The following is a 17,894-nucleotide window of genomic DNA, read 5'->3' on the forward strand; positions in this document are numbered from 1 at the left end:
GTTTGTTCAGGTGATATTATTCCTCTTCAGGAAACGTTTCACAGCAATGTTGAAATTTATTATTATGACCAGAGATGGTTGTAGTAGCAACAAAACAGTTAATATTTAATATAAAACATATTTACAACATGTTTGCATGGATCCACACATCTAAAAATAAAATGTTTAAGACATTAGTTTTTCTTTTGCATTCCCTCGCAGTAAACTAGCAAACTAGCATATTGACATGGACCTTAACAGAGCCTCTGAATATCTAAATATTCTTCACTTTTTAGTGCAGAAACTGGTTGAAAATTGATTTATCTGTGTTTTTCTTGTTTGTGTTATGCACATGAAAATGTCCCTTTATTAACCATTTAGACGACAAAACCAAATTATTTATTACACCGTGAAAATAAAAGTAGTCCAAATAGCTTGGATATATTTTCTTATGGAAAGTTTCTGGGTTTTTGTTTGACCTGTATCCTAGAGAAAACTATTTAAAATTTCAGATGTTTATATACGTGGAAATACATCATATTGCAGCAGAAAGACTCGGCATTCAAGATGCTGCATGAATTAACTGGTATGTTGTTGCGAGGGAACGAAAAACTTTTGTACAACGGAGTGTTGGGGCCATACTGAAAATCTGACAAAAATACGAGAATGAAGTCATTACGAGATGTCTTATGAGAATAACGTTGAAATAATAGTCATATTTTAAGAATAAAGTTATAGATAAATACAGTCACATTACGACAATGTGAACCGGTGAGAGTTTAATGTTTGGTTTGGATGTGATGCTAATCGTAGGGAATAATTGAGCCAAAATAATCAGTAATGAAGAAATATTAATAAAGAATAAACTTGTACAATAATAGTCTAAATATTGTGACTTATTCCTACAATTTTACTATATTTTTGCATTAGTTAAAGTTCTTCTGGTAATATTACTTTATTTTCATTAAATTATGACTTTATTCTCGTAATGTCCTTATTAACACAATATTACGACGTCTTGAAATATGACTATTCTAATATTATTTTGATTTTATTCTTGTAATGTTATTTTTTTGTATGGCGCTAATATTCCGTTGTACATTTGCGAGATAACGCACAAAAAAAAAAGTCCCTCAGGTGTTTCCATACTAACGCGGTCGCAACATTTGTGTGTTTGCGGCCGTCCATTCGGGATCTTTGTTCTTCTGTCTCCTCTCTGGACCTTTTTCCCATCTTGCCGGGATCCCGGTTCACTCCTTGGGCGGATGGTTCGCGGCGTTAGCCCGCAGCACCGCCCCGGGACTCGGGTACGGCCGCTGCTGGAACAGCGGCCCGGCTGCGGTCGTGTCTGCGCCCGTCTTTGCTTCGTTGCGTTTGGGGAGGCCGCTTGACCAGGAGCCCCTGTGGAGATTAAAACATTCATTTTAATTAGCAGCTTGATTTCATGAGCTAATCCCACAGCTGAGAGAGGGATTATTGACTCTCCACATCAAAGCCTCGCTAATTGCACTGGTTCTAATAAATCAGCTCATAAAGAAAGATGACTGGAGTTTCTGGAAACAGAATAATCTCCAGCTTTCAGCGAGTCAAATTTAAGAACTTTCACTGACACCAGGAATAAAACTTACAACAAAAAAATTATAAATATGGAGGATGATGTTAAGGAGCAAATTTAAACAAAAAAAACAACAACTAACTTTACAATAATCACAAATTTTCTGAAGAGAAAAAAAAATTATGAACTCCAAAGGTTGAAAATTTGAAAGAAAAAACATGGAAATTTTCAGATTAATCTTGCATATTTTGTTTGAATTAACCTCAGAAATTTATGAGAAAAAAACGTGGACATTTCTGAGCTCCAAAAGTTAAAGATCTTTTAGAAAAAATAAATAAATTCACAGGATCTGCGATTGTTTTTTCTGTTGTTTTTTTTTAATTTTTTTTTACATATTTTCTGGAAAAAAACTTGGATATTTCCTGAGTTCCAAAAGTCTAAAAATTCAGCCAAAAAACTCAGAAGGTTTGAGAGTAATCTGAGAAATGTTCGAGAAAAAACAAATTTTCTAAGCTACAAAAGTCGACATATTGCAAGAAAAAAAAACTAATTTTCTAGAAAAAAATCTAACCTCAACTAACCTCAGAAATATTCTAGAAAAAATAAAAATGTCTGAGCTTCAAAAGTTGCAAATGTGTAAGAGAAAAAAAACCTTAGAAATGTTTAGATTAATTTCTGATTTTCTAGAAAAAATATAATTTTTTTTATTAACCTCAGAAATATTCTAAAAAAAATACTAAAAAAAACAGGTTATTTTCTGAGCTCCAAAAGTGAAAAATTTCTGCCACATTTTCTAGAAAAATCTTCAAAATTTTGAGAATCAAATTCTAAAGTATAAACTTTTAAGGTATTTAATTTCCGTTTAGGATCAGTAAAGTATTTTTGAATTTGAAAAATTCAAAAATACTTTACTGACTACATTAAAGTATTTACATTATAACATTTGAAAGCGATCAGTCCAGTTTTGCCGGGGGGAGTTTGTTATTTTTCAGATTGTGTTAAATGAGAATCTGCATAATATCTCACATTTCTTTTTAAACTAAAAACCTTTCAGGTAAGTTATATCTTCGCTTCAGGCCGTAGTTAATCAAGCGAAACGTGAAAAAATCTGCAACAAAAACATTCTAGAAAATGTGTGAAACTCCATATTTATGGATGCCATCAACAAAACTACATCTGTCCAACCAAGCACCACAATACTGAAAACTAAAAATCCCCCTTTTCTTTCCCTGAGAGATCAACCGGAGGCGTTTTGGTTTGGAGCAGATCAGCTGTGTCAACCTGTGGGCCGATGGGATCGATGTTGTTACAGAGGTCGCCGAGCCCAGCATGTGAAACCAGAGCATCTGCAGTGCCTGACTCAGAAAACCGCCGCCCGGCTCCCACAGGGTTACCCGTCACGTGACTCTCCGTCTGCTCTGCAGTGCCAGCAGGAGTCGAGCGAAGCTTCAACCCAGCATGCATCATGTTACACTGCAGCTGCAACCCTCCGCAGTCAAAGTCAGTGTTGCACTAAAGACTTCCTATTTGGTTAACAGTAGTAATATTAAGAATTATGAAAAATGTAGGCTAGTAAACGTCAAACCTAACTGAATTCAATCAAAAGTAAAAGATCAACTCACTTTTTACAAATAAGGCTGGATGATATAAGCATTTCATATCAGTGGATATCAATAATTATTGATTAGTTTTTACGTTTTAAGTATCTGGAATATTTCCAAACTGATGACTTGACCTTTGCTCTTTTATCCACCGTTTTCACTCCGAGTCATTTATTATATTTAAGCAGTTAGCAGGTGAAATGGCAGAACCTGAAACTGCTGCTGTGCCAGTGACTCAGCAGGTTGTTGCTAGGTAACCAAAGAATGTATGAGTTGCTAGGTAACCACGGAGCGAATGAGTCAAGTTGATTCACCAGCCTTTCTTCCTCTGCTTTCATTTCCCACAATGCTGTGCGGTTCTGAATCAGAGTTCAGTGAATACTCTATGTATTAAATATTCAATCAGCTGCATTATCTATTAATATTGATCACGTGTCTATCGCAAAATATATTGATTCAGATTTTTTTTGTCCATCCCTATTCATATGCACACTGAGGTATCGTTTTTGAATTAGAGTTGATGTTTTCAGTGGTGATGTTTTTCATGCAACCACTAGAGTTTATGTACAATATTAGAAATACAATTAAAATGCCAATAAATACTTGAATTGTTTTAAATTATGCATCTTAAACGTGTGAAAAGCTCAGGCTGATCTGGTGATCATTTTTTAATTGCCTGATTAATAATTGGATAATAAAAGATGCTTCATAGAAGATTTTTTTTAACAGAATCTGAACCATATCAAATTAAAACTATGGTGAGAGACACCAAATTTATTAGTTTATTTATTTATTTTACTGTTTATGTGTATTATAGTTCCCAGATACCCCACCCAATTTGTTTATTCATCATAATAAGTTCATTATGATAAATGGTATGCTTACTCGAGGAGTTCTGGATAGAACGTATTTGCAGACAAAGAAGCTTTTTTTTTTTATCTTAGATGCTAAATGTTTGTATTTTTTGTGCAGATTTTGCTTAATTGCTGTTGAGCGTGTTATTTCACAAAATTGTTTCTTTTTTAGTTTGTTTACTACAGTTAATGGTTGAATTATTTGATGATTATGTAAATTTTTGATTTATCAGGATTAATAATTTCAGCCTGCATTAAAACATTTGCATAATGTGTCAATAACCAGGGAAATTCAAATGCATCCTGAGTATTTTAAATATATATTTTTTTAAAGTTGGACTCATTTATTTATTTAGAATATTTGAGCTCCTATATGTTGCTCACAATTCCTCCATCATAATCAAAGTTCAAGGCATTTAAGACATGTCTTCATGTTTCCTGCTCATACGGTACCTTGGAGCATCAGAATAAGCACTCGGGTCCATTGGGTCCATCTCATCATCTTTTCTTCCTGTAAAACAAACAAAGCTCTCAACATTTACTTCTGAAACACTGAGGTAAAAAAACGAGACATTTCAGAATTTTACCTCTTTTGCTTTTGCCGTACGGTGGCATGTCGTCTCTCCTCTGCTTCCGTCTGTCCCGTCCTTCGTCCCGGTCTCTGTCTCTCTCTCTGTCCCGTTCTCGGTCCCTGTCTCTATCCCTCTCCCGGTCTCGGTCCCGATCTCGGTCTCTGTCGCGATCCCGATCTCGTTCCTTCTCTGGCTTTTCAATCGGCCTCTCTGCTCTTTCATCTGTGACATCAGCTTAGGAAAAAAAAAACATAAAACACGAGGATGGTTACAAACATAATTCCTGAATAGTCAAAACCAAACTGTTCACATGTTATCTTCAGGCAGGGGTGTCCAAACTGTTTGAACTGAGGGCCAAAATCACAAAGCTGAAATTATTCAGGGGCCAAAATTATTATTTTTTGCCATAATTGTAAATTCTCTCTTTTTTTTAGATTCACCTTAATATTTACAGTTATTTAACTTTTTGAACTTTCCATTTTTTAAACCTATAAAATGTTTTTAGTTTATTCCCAGGAATAAGAAAGAATTTTCTTTTACAACCTTTACTGTATTTAGTCAAATGTAATGGACAGGGGTGCCAAAGTTCGTTTTTGAGTAAAAACATGTTGGATGTTTGTGGTATGACGACAACAATAATAATAATAATAACAACAACAACAACAATAATAATAATAATGATTTCAAAAAAAAGATTAACTCAAGAAAAATTATTTGCGTTGTATTTAACATGTTTTTGTTTAAGATACAAACATAGAAAATTTCATCCTAAAAAAACTACTGAAAGTGTTGAATGGACAAATTTGAGCCATCCTTGAATTGCAGTGAGGGGCCACACAAAATTAATCAAAGGGCCACAAATGGCCCCTGGACCGCACTTTGGACACCCATGACTTAAAAGACAGTTTCAGTCCAAAGTTTGCAAACATAAATCACATTTAGAGCTATACATTATTCATTAGTTTTTATTGTTGACTTTCTCTAATCTACAGGTGTTAAAATTATACATGTTCAGGTGCTTTTTGTAGCAAGTATGTAAACTTCTGTCTACAACTGTAAAGACAGCTAAAGAGTAATAATTGAGGCTGCTTTATTTTACCCTTCACTTTTTTGGCAGGTTTTGTTATAACTGCAGTGGGGTCATTTGGTGAAAGCCAGGCCACCATATCTGTCTCTACATTCCAGTAGTAAGGAAGACCGCTGTGGATTAAAAAGAAAAATTATTGATTTAAGTGATAATTAAATACTCGAACACAAATATGTAAGGTAGTTTGGTATTTCTATAAACTTCCAAAGAGTTGGATTTCATTTATGAGTACGTACCAAGACGGATCGAACACTTTGTACCAGTTTGGAGGAAGGTTCTCGAGTCTGGTGGATTCATAATCAACATTGTTGTCATCGTAATCTTCAGCGATAATCTCCTCATCTGCATCTGATGGAAATAATCACAATATATTTGTTAGAAGAGACAAATTAGAAGGCAACAGGGAAAATAAGTAATTATGGCTAAAAGTAAAACTAGGTAAACCGTGATCTGTTGGTTTAACGATCCCTCTCTTGGCCAAGCGGGCCAGAAGTGCCGGAGGAAGAGGCATTCTGAAAAACAGGAATTAGGATTATGTTTGAACTGAATGAGGGAAACATAATAAAATAAAAAAAATTTTACTAAGCTTTTTGTCTAAGCTGACATGAAAGGAAAAGACGATAACGCTAAAGAACTGCAGGATTCACAATAAACTACTAGTCATTCACTCCAAACATCTGGATTTGTAGAAAAGTTGAAAGTCTCATTTCCCGTTTGTCACCAATCATGTTGGCAAAATGCATTCAACAAGATGCTCTGGTCAAATGAGGCCAAAATGTAACATTTTGGGCTGCATGCAAAAACCAAATATATGACTGAAACATTGTGTTTCACTCTGAACTCACCATTCCTGCAGTAAAACTGAGGTTTTCCAAAACAGTCACAGAAAGCTGTGATTGGATATACTGGGCAATCATGGACGAAAGCTTTATATTTTTCTATTATAAAAACCACTTCTCAGTTCACATAAATAACATTCAAATTTGTGTTTCTTTATTATGACATAATACTCTTTTTGCAAGGCACTGTAAGACTAAAAAAAGAAATACATTGATTATGTCAGTGTTCAAATGCTGTGTCGTACAGCACTTGTCCATGCTGCTGGTTGTTTCACCAATCAAAAGAGATTAGATATTCAGCAAAGATTATTAGGAATGTTACTGGAAATATCCTCTAATATCCAAAAGCTTCCAATCTAAAGCCTAAAGTTTTGATTATGTAGATATGTTCAAACAAAAACACAATATTTGAGTACAGAGTATAAAAACTAATCTGCGATTACAAAGTGAACTGAAAAGCTAACGTGTAAGTAATGAGAATTATTTCCTTTTCAATAAATTACGTTTATTCAAAAGCTAAACGGACAGTATTTGCTCACATTTTCTGTTTCTAGGTGACTGTAAAGCAGAACAAATCCTTTTAAACTGCTTTAAAAGTGAAATAAACCACTAATGCAACATTTTAAACGTGCTACCTTTTGGATTATCGATTAAAAGACTCATAATTTTGATTTTTTGTGCAACACTAAGCAGATATCTAGCAAGAAGGAGAAAAGTGCTTTGGAGGGAGCAACGATGTAGCAACGGTTAAAAACACCAAAGCAACACGCACGCTATCTTTATCCCAGCACACACTGAAAAATAAACACTAATACCTTATAAGTAAGATAAATAATTAATAGTAATTTGATCCTCACCTGTATGAAAATTATTTGGTAATTACTCGTCGAGAGAACAGTCGATACCGCCGCCTGTTAGGAAAAAAAAAAAAGAAAGCCATCGGCGGCGCACGTCGATTACGTCACCGTGTCAGCTTGACGTCAACAAACATGGAGGAGTATGCCCGTGAGCCTTGGTAAGATTAGTTTGTATGTATTTGTTCTTAGCTGTTTGCTGAGCACATGAGGTGTGTGTTGCAGATTCGGTTTTAGCTTCATATTGATTTTCATGGAGACTTTGTTTTTGTAATACGGATGTTATTCATGTTTGCTTCGGTAATAAATAAACAGCTGCTGTCCAGCAGTAACTTCTCTACACACTCAGTAAAATGTAAAATTTTATCGGAATGTCATGTTTCACTCAAATTACAAGTGAAGTATTGGTTTTATACCAACACATCAGAAGTGTATCGATAAAATTTTATAAAGTCATTGAGATACATTACAATCATTTCTCATTGATTTGGTGCATTATTACTGCAAGTTCATCCGCCACAAATAGTAATTTGTGAACAACATAGATGCAGTTTGCATCGGTTGCTTCTGTATTATCTGCTTTTTTATATATAACATTATAATTTGCTTATGGCTGTCTGACATAATGAACCTATTATCACTGTATGCATTGGATGTTTCTTATGTTTATCTTGAATAAACATAAGAAATTTATTGTTTTTTTAAGAATTAAAAAAAATAAAAACATACTAACTGTCATGTAACTAGATTTCAAATGGCTGTGCAAATAGTATATTGCTGTCGTGAGCATTTTCAGGTAGATATGACTTTTTTTTGCAAATTTGCATATTTGCAAGTTGTACATTTTGCAATTGTTTTAAGAAATGCACTATCACAACTGAGAAATAAAACCCTTCAAAACTAAATACACGGTTGCTATTTAAAAGGGCAAAAACCATACAGCTATTGTGAATAAAATCCGATTTTTAACTGATTATTGTGACTGACTGTGACTGTAAACCAGAAGTTCCATATCTGTAAAATAGACAGATATGGTTGTATAGTTGAGTGTCCAAAAAAACGCTATAAACATTTTGTGTATTATTTCCAAGGTGGAATGACATCAGTGACCTTTAAAAACCAGCTGTTGCTGGCCAACAATCAGGGAAGGAATATGAGGAAATGTTCAAACCACTTAAAATTGTTTATTTGAAAAAAATATTTAAGTAGAAAATATATAAAGACAGTTGCCATTCTTTTCAGGAGAAGCTCAGACTATGCAAAATTCAGAGGAGCTATAAAAATTAAAATTAAAGGTCCATCTGGCACTTTACATGCCTCAGTTTTCAAAATAAATATCGAGATTTTAGTCTGGTCAGTTCTGCCTATTTTCGAGCTACTGTCGCTTTAAATCTAAACAGGCAGCTGCTGGCCACGCCCCCAACTCAACGGTTACACTCGCACACGAAAATGTCTGAAAACACATGCGCACTTTTAAGGACGCACATCTTTATAAAGCATTAATATGCCGCAGGTGTATTCTAAATGGTAAGTCAACAATACAAAACTTGTGTTTTCCAAAAGCTGTGGTACAGCGCATGCAGCGGTGAAACCAGGCATAGCACCCTGAAAGTGCTGGCGCTCCGCTTGGGTTGCTAGGTAACGGGGCTGGGCTATGCTAGGGTTGCTAAATGGCTCAATCGCGGAAGTTGTGTGTGCAGAAATAAATCTCTGGAAACCTAAATAAACTGAACAAAAGAAGGTGGGAGAATCCTTCCCCAACAGCAGGAGAGACATAAAGTAAACAGAAAACTAATCCCGAGAGTTATTGCTTCTAAATTGGGGCTCCACAAACAATTTAATTATTTTTTCCCATGGCTGGGTTGACAGTAATGAAACTGTCATTTTTTTGGCAAGCGAGGAAACTGATAGCCGTGATTAAAAACTATTTGATTTGAAATGCTATTAATGTCAACTGACACTGAGGATTTGTCTGTCTCTAAATGTTCTTCATTAATTTTTGTGTGGCAGTGTTGTGGATGGTTATTATACTGAGCAGGATTGTCAATTTAAAGAGTAAAGTAGCTCAAATGTAAATGAAAGAATGATTCTGGACTGAAACTTGATGGAACCTAACATAAAATTGTAAAGGCGCCATGAAAAACTATATTTATATTTTTAAGATAAGTAAGATTTTATTTTAAATAGTTCAAAGGAATGCAAGAATAGTACACTTTTAGAGTATTTTCACACCTGATAGTCTGGTGGACTCAGTTTGGTTGGGAACAAAAATTGCAACATTTGTTACATTTTCAGCTGGTGCAGTTCAAGTTCACACTGCACTGTGTCAAACAAACCAAACTCTGAAAAGCCATTTTCCCTCCGAACCTGTGGCGGCGCTGCGTCAATAACCACTGAAGGAAACAACACAAAAACCTCTGAAGAAGACACTGAGTGTAACTTTCTTTTTCATAAAATAACAAAAATGGACTAGCGGCAGATTTTAGAGGTCGTGGGATTTGTTTTTTGTCCTTGGTAGGAGACTACAAGCCAGCTAGTGTGATACCCACAGGTTTTGTTTGGTTGTATTTACCCAGAATGTCCTGTGCGACAGTTTGCTTCCTGGTTTTGGAGCAGTCTCCAGTCTGCTTGGTGTTCATATATGGATTCGAACTGCCCAGAGTTCATTTCAACCGAACCAAGACCTATATTTTTAGGCAGACCAGATTTTACTTTTTTGGTCCTCAGTAGAGTTTGATTATCCATTCGCAGCTCCCCCCAAAAAATAGATTTTTATACAAATGAGCTAATTTAATTAAAGCAAACTAAATGCAGTTGCCTTCCTGCACTATTTCGCTCAATTCAAATCTCGCTTACAGCACAGTCTGCACTTTCTCCCATCCACTTGGATTCCTATAATTCCTATAATGTCAATCAGGCCAATCACCAAACAGAAGAGAAAATTGGGAACGATGATGTCAATTTTCTGTGCCGTTTAGAATTGTACACTTCCTATAGTTTTAGCAACGAAGGAAATGAACAAAACCATTCAGTTCATGTTTGCCAATTGTTGTATTAACATTAACCACCATCTTTTTTGGATTGGCACTTCTCTTTTTGCAGGTTGGTTACAGTGCAGATAATTTCCAGTAAGCTTCATAGCGCCAAATTGGCAAACATTAGCGATTGAGTACGAAGCAATCTGGCTAAGGCTAGTGTGAATGAACACCTGACACTGTCCCAAACAAACCCTTGTTTGTCTTTGTCTTGTTACCATTATGACCAGTATCATTCATCTTGATTTTGTTTCTACTCCCCTCCTGCAGCCCCTGGAGGATAGTGGATGACTGTGGAGGGGCTTTCACCATGGGTGCAATCGGTGGAGGAGTATTCCAAGCAGTGAAGGGCTTTCGAAATGCTCCGGCTGTAAGTTTAAAAACAAAACAAAAAAACAACTAAATATCATGGTAGTTTTCTGTGTGACTCATAATTCTAAAGTGATCGTTGTAATATTTCAGGGTATTGGACACAGACTCAGAGGAAGCGTAAATGCTGTGAGAGTAAGAGCTCCTCAGATTGGAGGTAAGGAACGATTGTTTTGCTAATTTTCTGAACTTTTTAGAGGTTTTCAATTTTCTTGGATTCATCATTTCCAGAGAGGTAGTAACTTGCTACATTTGCTCAATCACATTTACCAGAGTAAAAAAAAAATTACTTTCACACTGTACTTTTTACTTTTTCTTGAGCAATTTTATTATATAGTATTTCTACTGTTACTTGAGAAAAATTTCTGGATTTTCTACCCAATAAGTGAAGAACAAACATGTTTGAACCCGAAATTCGCCAGACACACACCTACAGTTTTTATTATCCTTTGTTGACATTTCAAACAAAGAAAGGCCGTTTTCAAATTATTATTTTATCTAAATTAAGAGAAACGCGCTATTCAAAGTAACTTCGCCCTTTATGAAGATGTCATTGCCCCCATTGGGTGACAGTGGTAGGAGTTTGCTCTGCAGCGAATGGGTTGCAGGTTAAAATCTCTGGAATTTGAGTGAACAAAGACGACTTGTGGGGTTCCTCAAGTCCCCGCTCTCTGTCCTCTTTTATTTGATGTCTATATTCTCCACAAAACTCACATTATAGAGTATTATGACTTTACTTACGACGTACCAACACTGTCGGGTTGGAACTAGTTACATTTACTCAATTACATTTACTTGAGTAAATGTATGTTGAAGTGATGCTACTCTTACTTGAGTAAAATTTTTAGGTTCTCTGGCCGCTTCTTGTCATTTCAGACAGCATTTCATCGTTTGAATTATTGAGACTTTTGTGGCTCAACTTTGTCTATTTTTACTTTTAAATGTACCTTTTGCTTTCACTCAGGCTAGCTGAAGCTAACTGGTTTGTGTTTCCAGGTAGCTTTGCTGTCTGGGGAGGCCTTTTCTCCACAATCGACTGTGGTTTAGTTCGCCTGAGAGGAAAGGAGGATCCGTGGAATTCCATCACAAGTGGCGCCCTGACCGGCGCCATCCTGGCAGCACGCAGTGAGAGAAAACTACGCAGCCATTACCTCTCAATGGCCGCTATAATACGTACCACTGAGTGGGTGCTGTGTTTTTCTTTAGGCGGTCCGCTAACGATGATGGGATCTGCAATGATGGGGGGAATCCTGCTCGCGCTCATTGAGGGCTTTGGTATTCTCCTGACTAGATACACAGCACAGCAGTTTCAAAACCGTGAGTAGATTTAGGGAATTATTATCTTACGGTATTTTGTTTCAATGCTTTCTACTCACCAGAGTGTGATTTGGGCTGAAGTACTTTTAACCTTCTGTACAATCCTAAATCCTTGAGTTAAATCAGAAATACCAGAAATATTTGGTTTCTGATTCGGATGATTAATCAAATTTTTGGTTTTTGAAGACTATTTTTTCACTAATGCGCTCTTTGGGTTTTATAGTTGGGAGTGACGTCAGCTCACCAAACGGTGCCATCTTGCTTTGTTTGACAAGCGTTTTTTACAGCTTGTATTTGTTTGGATTTTGAATTCAGGTCAATAAATTAAAAGGCTCAGGCTAAGATAAAAAAAAAATTAAACAGAAATAATGTCAGTGTTACAAGAATAAAGTTTTATGATATTGAAGTCAAAATAATGACTTTTCAAGAATAAAGTCGTAACGTTTGGAGAATGAAGTAGTAGTTTTATGAGAGACAACACAACAAATAGCAAAAATACATGTTGTCCAAATGTTTTTTATGTTACATTTTTTTACATAGCACAATTCTGGCAATTGAATCTGCCATGTTTGGTTGTTTCTTCTTCTTCTGTTCTCCAGCTTTGCCGTTTACGGAAGACCCCAGTCAGCTCCCTCCAAAGGACGGAGAGCAGCAGGAGCAGAAAACTAAGGGATTGTTCCACTAGATACCTTCTGCGGACACAGTGAGTCCTACCACAGGGTAATGGAGCCACATCACTGCTAAGAGGACTTTGAAAAGTAGATGCACTTTGTTGAAATACCTCAGGGTGAAATGTTGTGATTTAGTATTTAAGAATGAATTTTGACATGTAAGAATCCTTCAGATGAACATTATGTTGTCTTCTTGAGAACGTTTTGTTTGTTTTGTGTCATTCCTGTAGTCTCTTCTCCTTATGGATTTATTTATGTGACATATATTTATGCTAGAAATATTACATCTTTTTTGAATTACTGAGCGTTCTCCAACTGATTTCATTACGATCCAGTTTTTAGTACATTTATAGAGCTGACCTATTACTAAGAAATATTTTACAGATTATCTGGAAAAATAAAGTAGTAGCCTTTTTTTTATTCAAGCAAATACTGTGAAAGATTTACATTTACAACTTTCTGGCATTTCACTAAGAAGCTTGTTCAATAATATTCAAACAAACTTCACAGGAAATTGGTTTGGAAAATGCCAAAACATTCTGCTGAGCGTTTTATTTCTGCAGCTCATGTTTCCAAAGGTCTGTGCTAAATCTGGAGCGAGCAATCAGTGAGCTCCTCACACGAACTGCTCACGCTTTAAACCGGATCCGTTAACATTTACATTAATGAGCTGATGTTAATGGAGAAAAGTATTCATACCTTTTTTCTACATTTTGTCATGTTACAAACTTTAATGCTATTCTTTTTTAAAAGTAGGCTGAAACAATCTTGCATCACATCAAACCAACACTTCTTTACTTCAGCATTAAGGCCACAATAAGAAAATATAAAAACTAAAATTACGAGAATAAAGTAATATTATGAGGACGATGTTGGTATTACGCAAATAAAGTCTCATAGTATTATTTTATTATTTTACTTTATCTTCATAATATTTTGAAATTATTCTCAGAATGTTAATCTATTCTTGCAATATTGTGACTTTATTGTCATAGTAGTATAACTTTATTCTCATAATTAAATTTTTCCATTTTAAATTTTTCCTCACTAAGGCCCAGATATTTTCTCGTACCTCTTAGATAATTTTTTTACTTACAAAGAAAAAGATAAAGGCATTTTTCCTTTTCCTTCTACTTCACATATATTCACTGGTATATGTTTGACTATCACTTAAAATCCTCATAAATTAGGTTTGTAACAAAACAAAAAAGGAAAAGGTCAAAAGGGTATAGATACTTTAACGTTACGCTGCATGTGAGGGATTTAAAACAAATCAAGTAATCAAATTTATGAACTGATTTAAGCACCAAATTTAGTGTTTTGTGACTTCACAGGTTTTTGTTTTGTTTTCTGTATATAAATGTCAGCTGTCAATGCTAATGAACGCCTGTGTTTAATTATGCCAGCATCATTTCACTCTGCGCAGTGAAACATCTTATTGCAATATGGAAAAATCAATATTGGTGTTTCTTAAAGCAGGTTAGTTAAACGGCCGTTTTATCCGTCAACCAACCCAGTGATTTTATCTAACAAGGGCCAAAACAATGAAATGTTTCACATGTAAACTCTGTATAGAAAGATTGTTTATTTTATCAGAATATATTTATTGTGTAAAAATTCAATAAAGACTTGAGATGTTATAGTATTTATTTGTTATTTACTTTTTGGAGTGCATCATAAAAGTGATCAAGTTCTGAAGTTACTTAAAAATAACACTTCTTATCTACACTGTTATTATTTCTTAAACTGATTTGCAACCAAAATGTGAAAACTTGAGTTTAGTACATCTGCACAACTTATTATTTTTAGAGAATGTTTTGTTCTTTAACCAGGGAAGACTTTTCTTTCCTTTACTCAAGCTTTAATTGTTTTCTTTGAATCCTTTGTGACAGGAATCCATGGAGCTCAGCTGTGTTGAAATCACAGACATGTTTGATCGCTTTGGGCAATCTAACAAAAACAACACATAAAAAACACTTAGGATTTATTCTGGAGATATGAAACTATCTGCGGGGAAACATTGGCCTCAGGCAATGCCCAAAGCACCTGGAGAGAAAACAATCCTCACTCAGGAGCCAAAACTGGCAGGAAATTGTTCAAAGGAAAGTGTTGAAGTGGAACAAGTATGTACAAAGTGAAAACAAACAAACAGGATTAATGTAAGGGAAACTATAATGAATAAATCTCAAACATAACTCCTGGTGGAGACAAACAAACGGGTTCTTTGCAATTTCTGTGGCTGATATGGTTGTGAATTTTAGCTAGAACTAAGTAGTAAGTACTGGAGTAACGGTTTAGAAAAATGTACTGATGTACTCTTTACTTTTGAAGTATCGCTACTTTTACATGAGTAAACAAAGAACAAACATGTTTTAACCAATCTCAGACACATACCAGAAGTTTTTGTTAAAGTTTCATATGTTTTACACTGAAAGAAACTGATTTTGGAAAAATATTTTGCCTTCATTTGTTATTTGTAATTATTTATAAAAATTATTGTAATTTCTGTCCCTAAAATACAAAAAAAAATTAGACTTAATTTTTATATATTTGTCTGATTATGTAATTTTTTAATTTTTTGTACTCAGCACTTGAGTCGCCTTATAAAATACTTTTTTTTACTCGAGTAATTTTTTGAACAGTTACTTTTTACTTTAACTTGAATAAGATATGTTGAAATATAATTTCCTGGGTACTTCATTTCTGATTTCAATTAAATCCTTAATTTTTCTGCATTCCTAATATTACATCTGCATTTATAATTGATCATTATAATTTAGAGCTAAACTTAAATGCAAATGTGTTTCATGATGTAAATTTTTGCCATTGTCTGTGAAGGTGCGCCCCCTGGTGTCTGTTCCGGTGTACTGCACAGAGGTGCTTCTGAAAACACTTTTCTTCTTTTTCCATCCAACTTCTCCATCTCCACAGTTTTGTTTCCATTCAAAAATGTGATTTTGCTGCTGGATGTCGCTCGTCCTCCTCCTTCTGCGCCCTGACAGATTTCCTCTGTCATCCTTTTAACCGGCTCAGCCTCTAATCCCGACCGGCTCACCGCCGCCTCTCCTTCTGCAGCGCTCACCGATACGCGCCGGAGTAAAACTGGTTTATACCTCATTTGGTTTGCGCGACAAGTTGCTGAAGGGTGGAGTTCATTTTAGCTTTTTTTCGGCCGGAACTTTGCACTTTATAAAAATGTGCCAGCCAGGATTTTTTAATACCTCTTGAAGGTTTTTTTCTTCTTAAGAAAAAGAAAAACAAACAAACAAAAACAAGATATATCTGTGATCCTTTACGCATCACAGATATATAAAAGAGTTGATGGTGCGTTATTTTAGGTGACTGACTGCTGTGAAGCTGCGGAAATGGAAGGAGCAAAAAAAGGTAATACTTGCTGACTTTATCCTCATGCAAGAGGCTAAAAACATACATTTATGTTTTGTATTTCTGGTCATAGATGAGAACTTACCCTAACCCTAACTTTACCATAACCCATCACTACTGAAAAAGCTTTTTGTACGTTTTACTATCACTACTATTATTATTTTCTTAAAAAGGCACAGACTTTCCAGTGTAAAAAAAAGAAAACTCACAGTGTTTATTTTAACACTAAGTGTAAAAACAAAGTCTCTAATATACCGGCAGCTGTATTTTATAATAAATTATAATTTCATAGGTAAAAATCAGTCCAACTGTAAGTTTACCGTAAATTAGAGCCTTTTTTTTTTTACAGTGCAGGTGAATTTATCTCAATGCAACACCTTTACTAACAGGTGTTCCTGGGTCTACTTGGGGACAGTGCTGCGCTAAGTGCCATTCTGCTCCCTATAAAGAAGTAGGTCACAGCTGGTCTTATCATATGAGACCCGCAGGACTCAGTATCTCTTTCCTGCAAGCACATCTTTTCTTAATTGTGTTAGATAAGAATGGTCTGATGTCCAGGATGCCATCTAACATCCTACTTTTATGCTTTTTTTAGTCGAATCTATGATATCTAAAGTTAAAAGTGTTAAACTTTACACAAACTTTTTGCTGAAAGCATTCAGTGGACAAGTTTGTTTCCCCCAAATTAAAAACGCAAAAGTTTTGTCGTAAATTCTTTTCTTTTACCTGTACAATAATAAATTTTACATTTGCCTGAATGTTTAAAATTTTCTAACTTTTTGGACTTAGGACTTTCCATTCTATTAAGTCTATAAAATGGTTTTAGTTTATTTCCGGCAATGAAAGCAAGGCTTTTCTCTTACAGCTTTTCCTGGTTTTGGCCAAATGTAATGACTGGCTGTGCCAAAGTCAGTTTTTAAAAACATGCTGGACGTTTGATGATGTAATTTTTAAATATTAAATGATTAATGTTTGATCAGTTTCTCAGAACTATTTACAAAATACTTTTTTTTACTCAAGTAATTTCTTGGATGGCTACTTTTACTTGAGTAAAAATATGTTGAAGAACTTTTACTTAAATACAGTTTCTGGGTATTCTGCCCACCTCTAGGCCTCTTACATGATTACGAAGCAACAAAGAAGAAAATAAAATACGACATTGCCATGGCAAAGTAAGGAAAAACGAGGACAAGCTGGAAAACAAACAACATCTTGACTTGGTTGTTTTCACTGAATCTGTTTTACAGGACTTCTCCATTTTAATGTGCTGTGACGTTTTTTACTCCCAGATTGTTTAAATTGTGTCCAGATGTTTTTGATTTAGTCTCATCAGGCAATAACAAAATTTCCCTCATGAAAATGTTTTTATCTGATTTCATTCTGATCTTTTACTTGTTTTACTTTTGTATGTACAGATGCCCCGCCTGTGGGCGATGTGGGCAAATCAGACACCCTGGGGTCAACTGGCTCGGCCAGAAAAAGGGGCGGTGGGGCCAAGAAGGCCATGCAGGCCAACAAGTCTGCCCTGAGGGCCCCCAGAGCGCTCTGCTGCCTCACGTTGAGCAACCCAATCCGCATGGCAGCCCTGGCCTTGGTGGAGTGGAAATATCCTTTATTTCCTCCTGTGCATGTCTTTATTTGTGTCACATTTGGATGAATAATTCTTACCAATGTGTTTTTGGTGCAGAAGTATTTATGGCTTTTGGAAGTTTTGTAATTTATAGATTCTTTTTCAGTCTTTAACAAAGATTTGACCTTAACCCCTTTCTCCAAGCCT

The 17,894-nt window shown here is 35.3% G+C and overlaps 2 protein-coding genes across 3 annotated transcripts; one reads left to right on the top strand and one right to left on the bottom strand.

Annotated features, from left to right (window-relative positions):
• Nucleotides 1-84: 84 nt before the first annotated feature.
• Nucleotides 85-7,433, bottom strand: pqbp1 (polyglutamine binding protein 1). Its single transcript, XM_055045852.1, has 7 exons — nt 7,345-7,433; nt 6,093-6,160; nt 5,885-5,996; nt 5,661-5,761; nt 4,577-4,795; nt 4,443-4,500; nt 85-1,380 (listed from the first exon to the last, which is right to left on the bottom strand). Exons 2-7 carry the CDS (start codon nt 6,157-6,159, stop codon nt 1,230-1,232), a joined length of 708 nt encoding a protein of 235 aa, XP_054901827.1. The 5' UTR covers nt 6,160; nt 7,345-7,433; the 3' UTR covers nt 85-1,229.
• timm17b (translocase of inner mitochondrial membrane 17 homolog B (yeast)) lies at nt 7,434-14,361 on the top strand. Of its 2 annotated transcripts, none has more exons than XM_055045854.1 (6): nt 7,434-7,502; nt 10,647-10,746; nt 10,839-10,902; nt 11,742-11,870; nt 11,952-12,062; nt 12,662-14,361. In XM_055045854.1, the coding sequence occupies exons 1-6, from the start codon at nt 7,477-7,479 to the stop codon at nt 12,745-12,747; spliced, it is 516 nt and encodes a 171-aa protein (XP_054901829.1). In that variant the 5' UTR covers nt 7,434-7,476; the 3' UTR covers nt 12,748-14,361. The 2 variants fall into 2 exon arrangements, with proteins under 2 accessions (XP_054901829.1, XP_054901830.1); XM_055045855.1 differs by lacking the exon at nt 7,434-7,502 and adding an exon at nt 8,753-8,868.
• Nucleotides 14,362-17,894: the final 3,533 nt, after the last annotated feature.

Source organism: Poeciliopsis prolifica, unplaced genomic scaffold, assembly GCF_027474105.1.
Source record: "Poeciliopsis prolifica strain line A6 unplaced genomic scaffold, Auburn_PproV2 SCAFFOLD023, whole genome shotgun sequence".
NCBI lineage: Eukaryota > Metazoa > Chordata > Actinopteri > Cyprinodontiformes > Poeciliidae > Poeciliopsis > Poeciliopsis prolifica.

Bases quoted from the DNA above. Each gene is read 5' to 3' on its own strand.
- pqbp1 (XM_055045852.1), bottom strand. From the start codon at position 6,159: ATGCCTCTTCCTCCGGCACTTCTGGCCCGCTTGGCCAAGAGAGGGATC. The intron at 4,796-5,660 runs GTAAAATAAAGC...TTTTTTCCTAAG, and splicing joins ACCTGCCAAAAAAGTGAAGG to CTGATGTCACAGATGAAAGA. The intron at 1,381-4,442 runs GTACCGTATGAG...TAATCTCCACAG, and splicing joins GCTTATTCTGATGCTCCAAG to GGGCTCCTGGTCAAGCGGCC.
- timm17b (XM_055045854.1), top strand. From the start codon at position 7,477: ATGGAGGAGTATGCCCGTGAGCCTTG. The intron at 10,747-10,838 runs GTAAGTTTAAAA...GTAATATTTCAG, and splicing joins GCTTTCGAAATGCTCCGGCT to GGTATTGGACACAGACTCAG. The intron at 11,871-11,951 runs GTGAGAGAAAAC...GTTTTTCTTTAG, and splicing joins CGCCATCCTGGCAGCACGCA to GCGGTCCGCTAACGATGATG.